The sequence below is a fragment of the Poecilia reticulata genome, linkage group LG2, assembly GCF_000633615.1.
Source record: "Poecilia reticulata strain Guanapo linkage group LG2, Guppy_female_1.0+MT, whole genome shotgun sequence".
NCBI classification, from domain to species: Eukaryota; Metazoa; Chordata; class Actinopteri; order Cyprinodontiformes; family Poeciliidae; genus Poecilia; species Poecilia reticulata.
The window spans coordinates 36,087,283-36,097,801 of NC_024332.1; the positions used below are offsets into that span (position 1 = coordinate 36,087,283).

Here is a 10,519-nt window from a genome sequence, read left to right on the forward strand (position 1 = left end):
AATGTACAATCCTGAAATATTTTAACACATGCAATTTCTATAAATATTTATRATATTTTATGTGTTTGTTGTGTTTGTTATTACAATTTTATGYAATGGACCAAACAATGTTTTCCATATTTCCAAAGTAAAAGCAAAAAGGTAAAAAGATCATTTTATGTTTGTTTTTTTTGTTTTGTTTTTTCGAGCTTGATAGTATAAAATAACACATGAACAAGGAATGCAAAAGACCCATATTAAAAAAAAAAATTTTCAGTGTGAATTGTTCCACAAATTAAAATAATATATGGCTGTGCATTTGCTTTTAAGCCAAGTAGGGCACACAGCAAACACGTAGAAGAAGATCCATCGGTCCATTTACATTCAAAAGTTCTGGCCTCATGCAAAATGTTGCTTGGAAGAAAGTTTACTCTGCACATTTCCCTGAATACATCATCCCCACCATGAATCATGGTGGTGGCAGCATCATGATATGGAGAAGCTGGTCAGAGCTGACAGAACATTGGAAACAAATTCTGACAAAAAAAAAGAAAACTATTAAGAACAGATGAAGCTTTAATACCAGACATAAAGTTCCACTTCCAGCTGTAATTGCAGCAGAGGGTTGGCTGAATCTATGCACATCACACTTTTGGGGATTTTATTTGTAATTTGTATTTTATCTGAACCATGTTCCCTTTCACTTATTATGCACAACTTTCATACATCACCAAAAATCCCAATACAATACACTTAAAGTTAGTGGTTGCATTGTTACAAAATTTCCAAATATTCCAGGTTACAAATACTTTTGTAARGCATAGTTTGTTGGATTAGCCAGAATTCAGGTCAATTAAATGTTTTATTATTTTAAAAAAAATGCAAGCAGAAAATGACACAGTTTCTACATTTTCCTTATGAGGATAGGATTATTGTTTTTTGGTCTGTTATTTTTTAGACCAATTGTGGATTTGCAATTGTCTATGACAAATGGTTCCACAAATGCCCGACACTTCTGTGTAAAAAGCAACGACTTTTACTGARCTGCTGTGGTATAAATCTCTGCAGATCAATGTGCTCTGATCAAAGTCTGCGTCAGGCACAAGCATTAAATCCATAAATCCATATCTCTGACTTGCACCCCTCTGGGCCTTTTTATAAGACCATCATTAGCACACACAAGACCTCTTTAAAAGGGAACGACTGAAGAAAGAGGAAAATAATGAGTCTGAACTTTGCYGCTAAGAAAAAAGACCTGGCCTCTTACTATCCCTGCGGCACTTGCCTAGTTAAGTAGTTCAACGGCTACAGTTGTTCTTAAAATACCTGAAGAAACTCCTCTGACTTTACTTTCACWGATTTTTTATCTCACATTTATTTCTTATTTTTACTTTCCCTGATTTTCCACCATCTAAAATAAAAAAACTTGGTGATTCTTGAAATTGATTTCACATACTTGTCTCTTGCSACTCTTATCTCCATCTGCATTTAGTTTTTGCAAGAATAATACTGAAATAAAACTTCCTGCAAAACGTTGAGCTTGGTTTGAAACCTTCTTGATGCCAGCGTCAACTGCRCCACTCTGGAGTCTAGATTCAAACTGTTTAAGCAGACTGCTGTGATATGTCAAGTGTTTCATTTTGGTAAAAACTCCCACATTTAAAAAAAAAAAAAAAGTTTTAGAAAAAAGTAGTATCAGGCCAATGAAAATGGTGTTTAAATACAGAAATGCTCTCTTCAATCTCTTCAATGTGGTGTGACATAAGGATGAAAAGCTTTATGAGGCTACTGTGGTCAGCTTTGGCTCATCTGGATATTGATAAACTGCTGGCTCATGAACTGCCCCCAAAATCTTGAACAGGTTTTAGGTTTTGCTTTAGAATCATGGATGGCAAGATTTTTTTTTTCCACTCAATTTTCCATTAACATTTTAAGATACCACACACTATGAACAGCCAGATTCTCAAACCGCGACGTTTTGTGGCTTACCCTGCTTTTGGTGTGTTTCACTGACTGTCTCCTGGASAACTATCAAGTCAACTGTCTCCTCTATGATTGTGTAGGCAATGTCACAACATTGCTACATTAAAAATACTTTTTATTGGTATTGTGTAGTTTTCATATTTGGGAAAAAGATTTCTAATTAACTGAAACACACATTTATGTTTGATGATCTTTTTATATTAAGTTGAAACCGAATGTCTGATGAGAATGATGTCTCTCTTTCTGCAGCTAATGAACCAGCACTGAATTCTGTCACAACTAGTTTCAGTTGTTAATACTAAGACTAGACACATCGGGTGCATGTGTGTGTGCATATGACATTTGTGGAGATGTTCTGAACACATGTGCATAAGTCAGAGCAGCACAAGTGCAGGCCCTACTTTTAGAGGGTCCATTTGATATGCTTCCCCACGCAGACACACACCTAAACGCCCAAACACACACAGCTGGAGGGTGATTTATTAAGCTGCTCCTGTTAATTCTTAATAATCCTGAGACTTTCACACCCCATTTACCTTGCTGCTGCTTTTGGCTGATCCATGGGCTGCATGTTTGCAGGATCAGACACACACACGCGCGCCCGCTCACGCACGCGTGCTCACATGTGCTTTCTTCACTTTCAAACCGCTACACACACATCTGCATTTGCACACAGACTCTCGCACTTTAGCTGACGGAACAAAGGGGCCTTGGGGCCTTTATCTTTACTGCCAAAGTTGAGAATAGAGAGAAAGAGGGAAGGGAAGAGGGCGGAGGACAAGCAGGAGGATAGTATGCGTGTGTGTGTGTGTGTGTGTGTTCCTGTCGGGCACTATAAAAGTCATTTGTTGGTAAAGGGAACAATCCATCACAGCCTTTTAGGAAGTGGGTGTGGGCAGAGGTCGTTTTACACCAGCTTTAGTTGAATGATGAGATGTTTTACTATAATTGTTATTGAAAGTTTTGAAATTACTGGCAAAATCCATGCTTCTTAATTAAATAGTCACGGAAACAAAAATACACAAATGTAATGTCTGAATTAAGAAGGTTTTATGGGAAATAAATAAAAGTACAATTTAGTAATTCTACAGTAATTCGAAGTAATTTGTAGATATAGATCAATTTTACCACATTAAATTTAATCTGGATAATATTTTTCAATAGAATATTAATTTACTGAAAGGATGATGTTTTTGCTTTATTTGGATTAAATAATGTTTTTACAGTGATTTTCTTAGATTCTTAGTTTAGTTAAAATTTTTAACAAATGACACAAAAGACTCAACTTTTGCCCTTTAAGAAAAGATATTCTCAATATAGAAAAGAGGGTTAGAGAAGAGATTGAGGGATGGGGTAACAAAGGAAAGGTAGGTCAGAAATAAAAAGGGGCAGAGGGAAGGAGGGCACATAAATCAGAATCAAACTGGAGAAGAAGCACAAACCGCAGTTAAGTCAAGAGTGACATACAGAGAACGTATCTGGGACACAAACAAGTCCTTACTCTGACTCTCTTCAATCAACATCTGGGTAATCTGAAKATTTTTTTTACATTCCCTGCAATTCCCAAACATTCCCTGGCCAATGTCTGATCAAATRCAGATGGCACAAGGAAACATGATTTTACAATCAGAGGATCCAAAGAAATAAACACGTTTCACTTTAACATCTGACCTATAGGAAACCAAGATACCAAGATGTAACCGATACTTGTACTAAAAAAATATTGGCCATCTTCAGTCTAGTTCCCGTAATGGGGCTTTTAGGGTTACTTTACTTTAACTCACCACACTGTTGAATAAATTCAACTTTTCCCATTTCCGCTAATAAATCTTTGCTGCCAGTTTTATGGTAGTGTGACGATCTGTGTTTGTAGAAATTATAACCATTAACAGAAGTTGTCTCTTTCCAGGTAAGCCTGTTATGATTGTCACTGAGTACATGGAGAACGGATCCCTCGATAGCTTCCTAAGAGTAAGTAATTACGTAAACACATGGACCAATGGAGTCGAGGACGACTTATTATGCATGTTAGAAGGACAAATCATAAAACTACTGAAAATTAAGAAACATCTGTGTTCCAAATGTACAACAGTTTGTTGTCTGCATCTGCKTTCTTTTAAAAATCCCAATCTAGTGTGGCAGACGACAAGCTGAGCCAGGCTGTGTCAGAGGTATCTTCCTGTTGAAGGGAAGTTGTTTCTTGCCACTGTCACCACATGCTTCCTTATTATGTGGCAGTGCTGTAAAGTCATTGACCTGATTCAATCAGCTGGGCATCTTTTGATCTAAACTTTATAAATTGAATTAGCCTTAGAATCAAATTAGAATGCATTTGAATTTGAGTGGCTAAATCAARTTTTATATTTAGGTCAATTATTTAGCTTTTGTAAAGTGCCTGGAGATGACATTTGTTATGAATTTGCACAATAGAAATAAACCAAACTGAAATGATAATGCAACACATCAGTTCATGTCTGTATTTGACCTAACCGGGGACAAGTTAAGGGACAAAGTGATAGAGTAATGTTGGTAATCTAAGATGGGCATTTTAAAACATTGGTTTTGATGTATAAGACCATTGTTTGAGCTATGGTTTGTGTTTCTAACAACATTCTAAATAACTTCCAGTGCTATTCCAAAAATGAAACCATCATTCTTTTGAATGACGGCGGCGCAGCAGCTGTAATTGAAGTTGATGGACGGAACAGTTGTTGAGAAAGAACAGACAGGCCTGCAAATTCTTTCATGTTTCTTTTTTTTTGTGTGTGGAAAGAAGGTAGTATATATCAATGTATTCAACATGTTTAATTGAAGCAACTAATTTTCCATTGAAAACAATTTTAGTTTTTTTTTTTTCTTCCATGGTACTTTCGGATCTGTTCATTCGCTATAAAAGAAAGAAAAAAATCTATCCACGGCTCATGCAAGTGGAATGATTGCAAACGCCATACAATCCAGTCATAGTTGCCATTATCATGCAAAAACCAATTATTGGGCATTTGAGAAATCTGGCTAAAATTAAAATGGACTGTTGTCACAATGGAGAACACTTTAGTTGGATTTTGCTGTTCTTTTTTTCTTTAATGAATTTGTTTCTGGATCAGGAGTAGAGGGTATCCAGTTAGAAATTCAGTATTTATATTTAAGTTTGTTTCATTATCAAAGCACAAACAATATAAAATGTATAGCGATATATTAATTTAATGTACAGAATATGTTGAAACCTGTTTATGAACTCAGAATCCCTTCAGTTTAATTCCTATCTCATGTTTTTTTAGCTCTACTCTGTTCAATGAGGTTCACACATTATATACCACATGTTTAATTTTGTAGTGCAAACTACATAAGGAAYTTTTCCTTTCTGCTTCAAAACCTTTTTCCTTCCTGCTGTTTGGAAAATCACATTCCAAATACATATTGTGTAATTTGTCATACACAATTATAAGGCTCATGTCCATATTTCACACACACATCRACTTTGAATTGTCAATACATGTTCATTTAGCTTGAAAAAAGAAGAAAAAAAAGACTCAAATATTTTTTTTTTTATCAGTCTCATAAAGTATCAGTATTTGTTCAGTTGTATTCTCATTGCTTTTCCAGTTCARCTGGAATTTTACTGTTGCCATGGCTCAGTTGTTTGCTGAAGAATTGATCCACTCACTGAAATTAGTYAAAGTACATCAGCCAAGTTACATTACTGGCTTGAAAGCATGAGTGCCAATGCCTGTTTTACACATTTTTTCCACGTCTGTACTGTATCCAAACATACCCATGGCGGCTATAACTGTTATTTCCTCATGTTTTCCCGGAGGCCTGTTCTTCATCACCAAGAACGGGGGCGCACATACAAATACACGCACGTCCATGTTCTCTGTGTTATGCATCGCAGCTTATGTCAGCATACTGCATCCACCGAAGCTTTGAAGTGACTAAACCAGGTGGCCTGGCCTATAAAGGGACCGGATGAAATAAGAGAAGAAGTGGGTCTGATTGGTTTTCAAAGAAAAACACGCTCATCATACAAACTCATCTTGCTCTTAGTTCTCCTTGCGGTGTTTGACAAGCAGAGGGTAAAGTAGAGCAAGAGGAAACCCGCAGATGACCACTGATACAAAACAGAGGCATACAAGAAATGTTGGACACTTTTAGATTCTTTGGAAATGTCTTTGTACTAGCTAAAGGATGCCAAGGGTGGAGGTCCATTGGTTCATTATCTGTAATCTAAATAGTGGTTGTGGTTGTATTGTGCCAAACAAGTTTTGGGGGTTTGAATACTTCTTCAAGTTGTTCAATTTTCTTTAACCTAACTTTCAACCAGTCATTTTTATAGCCCCGGGATTCAGCATAAGCTTAAGATTGAGTACAGGAATGTCAGAGGTGTTTTTTAAAGGTTAATGAAAATTTTGCGGGTTCTAATGAGAAAAGGTCATACTCCACCTCTCTTATTTATATTCAAAAAAAGTACAGCATTCGCAGTTTTGTACGTTTATTTCCTATAACTCTTTCTCCCTTGCCTGTTTTTCTGTCTTTTAGAAACATGATGCCCAGTTTACAGGAATCCAGCTGGTCGGCATGCTGCGTGGCATCGCCTCGGGCATGAAATATTTGTCAGACATGGGCTACGTTCACCGAGACCTGGCAGCCCGAAACATTCTGGTCAACAGCAATCTGGTGTGCAAAGTGTCAGACTTTGGCTTGTCCAGAGTGCTGGAGGACGACCCTGAGGCTGCGTACACCACCAGGGTAAGCTGGGCCACAAAGRCAAATCAAGAACACAGTGAACTACATGAATTATTGCACTGAGAAAGGTCCTGCGGCTCATTATTCTTCTTTGTTAGGTGCCTATTAAAATAAAAACAACTTTGCCAACATCATAGCTAGATACACAGYTTAATTTTTTATTTTTGCACATCACAGTATAGACAGATATAATGTAGTGTTTTTATTTGTCACAAAACTGCACAGAATTTTCTTCTGTTAAAGCAGATTTATTTTTCTTTTGAAGTATGTTATTTAGGAAGTGTGAAACGTGAAGATATATATTTTCTTTGTTCAGTTTCCTTCAAAGTAGAATGAGTTTTAATTTTACTATGGAAATTTGTAGATYTCTAAGTTCTACATGCAGATACATTCTGCAGGAAACATTGAATATAAAACCCAAAATATATTTCTCCAGTTGACAGATTATTATTTTTTTATAATTACAAAAATGTTTAGGTTAATCCAGAAAAGCAACATAAAAGAGGATTCGTGATGAAAATAATGRCTTAACCTCATTAGCATTTTTGTGTTTTTTGTTCTTGATTTACTTCTGCAGTAGATGCTCTTGTCAAAAACTGAAACATAGCAGGAGCCGTGTCACGTTCCAGACGTTCATCTGTCTTTTTTTCTCCTGTGTGTATGTGTATGTGCATAAGTGGTCAGCATAGCGTCTTCTGGTCTAAACTATACATGCAACCCTTTAAAACAGGGTTTAATTTGCTGGTTGAAAATTGCTTTTCAAATAAACAGTCTGTGTGGCATTTGCCTTTCTCACAGAAGATGCGTAAAATGGAATAATAACACAGATTCACAACTCCACCATCCATGAGACTCAAAGGCTTGTTAGAAGCTTTTTTTAATTATTATTATTGTTTCTTGTCTGTGCTTGAATAAACTTTTAATTTTTGTATATTCAAGTTTAGACTTTTTTTTTTTTTTTACTGCTGCTTGAGAGTTTAATGGAGCACAAGTTTAGAAAGATGTCATATTTATGAGAGTTATAAGTTTATTCGTGCAATCATTTGTCTGTGTTTTCACTGTCATGCATTTTCCAGTGTTTCCCTCAGCAGTAGACAGCATAATATTTTAGATCTTTTTAGATAACAGTCTGTATAACTGTGCATTCCAAAGCAAAGGCGAACTGACTTGGCTGTCTCTGTTACGATTGGCCAATGTCAACATCCTCTCCTTAGCACTATTTTCTTCATTTGTCTTGCTTTTCAGGAAGAAAAACAAATTTTGTTACACAAAGGAAACATTGGAATATAATTTGGTTTATATTTCCCTTCCTTTCTTTAATGTTGATGTGAATTAATCGTAATTAAGACTAAATCTGTTCAAATATTTTTGTTACAATTCTGTGAGTCAATATTTTTGCCTCAAGTTTTTATAAACCGGATGGCTTATTTTGGTTTAGCTTCTCTTTGATTCATCATAAATTTAGATCCAGACATCTTCTACTTTGAACTGGTTTGAGTACACTTCTATTAATAAAAAGTAATTTTAGAAATCTCAAAAGTTCTCCAATTTTCCATTTACCATTGCATATTGGAAAACATTTGCCACACTGGTCTGTATGTGAGGGATAAAAGGAATATTTTTTGGAAYGTCGAGTATTGCTAAATTTTTGAGTAGACATATTTTTTTCATGTGCTTCAGGTTTAAATTGCGAGTGGGTATCAGTATGATGACACGTTAATAAATAAATGTTTTCATACTTGGAAATACATTTCAATACTCTGTGAATACCCCTARGTTTTTAGATAATAATTAGCTGAATGAATCAGACAGTCATCCTRTCAGTTTCACTTTTAGTTTTAAGCATCTGGCATGCTAAGACAACTGACTCTTCATCACTGCAGACAGAGCGTCTGTACGTTGTTGCATGAGATTAAGAAATCTTGCTCTTGGGCAATTTCCCCCATATTTGAACTGCAGTTAAGTAAGTGGTTCACGTGTGTTATATACCTACAGAACTCATGCTGTATAACTTTTTAATATGTCCAACAATGTGTAGGAAGGCAGTGATGGAGCTTTTTGAACTAATGCAGCATATCTTCCTACACCATTGAAACAAAAGACACAGTAGTGTTAGGGAGACAATAGGGTGGCAGAGGAGGGACATAAGATTCCAGCCGGGGATGGAAAATTCACTCTTATACTTTATGCCTTGCCATCAAGTAATTTATCTTTGCACACGAAGGTCACAAATTACATGAAACAACACTTCACCACTTTTTTATAGCACCAGATTTGATTCCACGACTCACCCAAGAGCCAGCAATGTCTGCAACTCACTTTTTTTTGTCTTACATATTTTCTGAGTTACGTTTATAGGATTCATCCGTAAAAATAACAAAAAACATATTAAGGCAAAATCATATCATATGATAATTCTTTCTTTTACTGATCACAGGGAGGAAAAATCCCCATCCGGTGGACAGCCCCAGAGGCAATCGCCTACAGGAAGTTTACATCAGCCAGCGATGCTTGGAGTTATGGCATCGTTCTCTGGGAGGTGATGTCATATGGAGAACGGCCATACTGGGAGATGTCCAATCAGGATGTAAGTGTTGCCAATTTTCTATTCTTTTTTAAGAAGGGGAGACAACTAAACCTCTTATTAGTGTGGTGTGGGGCAACCACGACACCAAAAGGGTTGGCAGCTTCGCTCAAGCTTCATCCAGATTCTCTCGCATCCTTTTCAGAACCTTTGCAAAAACTAAATGATTCAAAACCAACTACCCCTGTTGAAAGATTAAGATTAGTTTTGTGAAACAAACTGAATGACCTACATTCCCACAGTTGGAGAGTTTTATATGAAACGAAAAACAATATAACAACCTAAACTCTAAACAAATATTTGTATTAAAACATAAACCAGTTAGTGATATGCAAGAATAAAGCCGTTTTTGTTTTTTTGTGTTTTTTTTGTTTTTTTATCTGCTCTACTTTTTCTGTTTTCATATGTGCTGTAACAATATATTTGATGTTGATGCTAATAACTCAACCATCTCTAGTCCAGAACAATTGAAAACAATTTTTTTAAAGAAATTTTATATAAATTCATTCTAATCCAGTGTATTCTTGCCTGCAGGTAATAAAAGCTGTAGACGAGGGTTACCGCTTACCACCCCCCATGGACTGCCCTGCCACACTCTATCAACTGATGTTGGACTGCTGGCAGAAGGAGCGGAATAACCGTCCGAAGTTTGACCAAATTGTCAGCATCCTTGACAAACTCATCCGCAACCCCTGCAGCCTCAAAATCACAGCCAACACTACATCCAGGTACCAGCGGTATACTGAATATTTGATTTTCTTCATTCGGGATTTTGCACATAGAGAAAGTAGCACAGAAGAACAAACAATAAAGGATATACCATCATTTGTTAAGCCAGATCTTCCGAAACAAATAAYATTTTATAATCAACTAAGAGAGTAAATTCTGGTAATTGTGAAAGTCAAAGTTTGAACAAAGGAAATATTTCTTCTTCATTTTATTTCTTCAACTTTGATTTGCAATCAAACTTGTTTATAAGCTCTGGTGTTGTTATTTCTTGCTACAGTGTAAATGTACAAAATCATAAATTTTTCTCTATTCATACATTAAGTAAACTTAAAGGCATTGAAATGATTGTTTTAATGGTAACTGCAAGTTTACTATGTGTCAATAAAGATTCATTTAATCAATATAAACATGCAAAAGAAAGTATTACAATCTGTGAAAGTAAAAGCATTTTTATATAGTTTATTTCAGCTTGACAGTGCATAATGGAAAACTTCAACTAAA

At 35.8% G+C, this 10,519-nt stretch overlaps 1 protein-coding gene across 1 annotated transcript in view; it reads left to right on the plus strand.

The window, feature by feature from the left end:
• The window catches only part of epha3 (eph receptor A3), a 110,528-nt gene that overhangs the window by 88,105 nt on the left and 11,904 nt on the right, over positions 1–10,519 (plus strand). The window contains exons 13-16 of the mRNA XM_017302419.1: positions 3,872–3,933; positions 6,499–6,708; positions 9,143–9,292; positions 9,824–10,017. Coding sequence (XP_017157908.1) covers positions 3,872–3,933; positions 6,499–6,708; positions 9,143–9,292; positions 9,824–10,017 — 616 coding nt within the window. The remainder of the gene's footprint in view (positions 1–3,871; positions 3,934–6,498; positions 6,709–9,142; positions 9,293–9,823; positions 10,018–10,519) is intronic.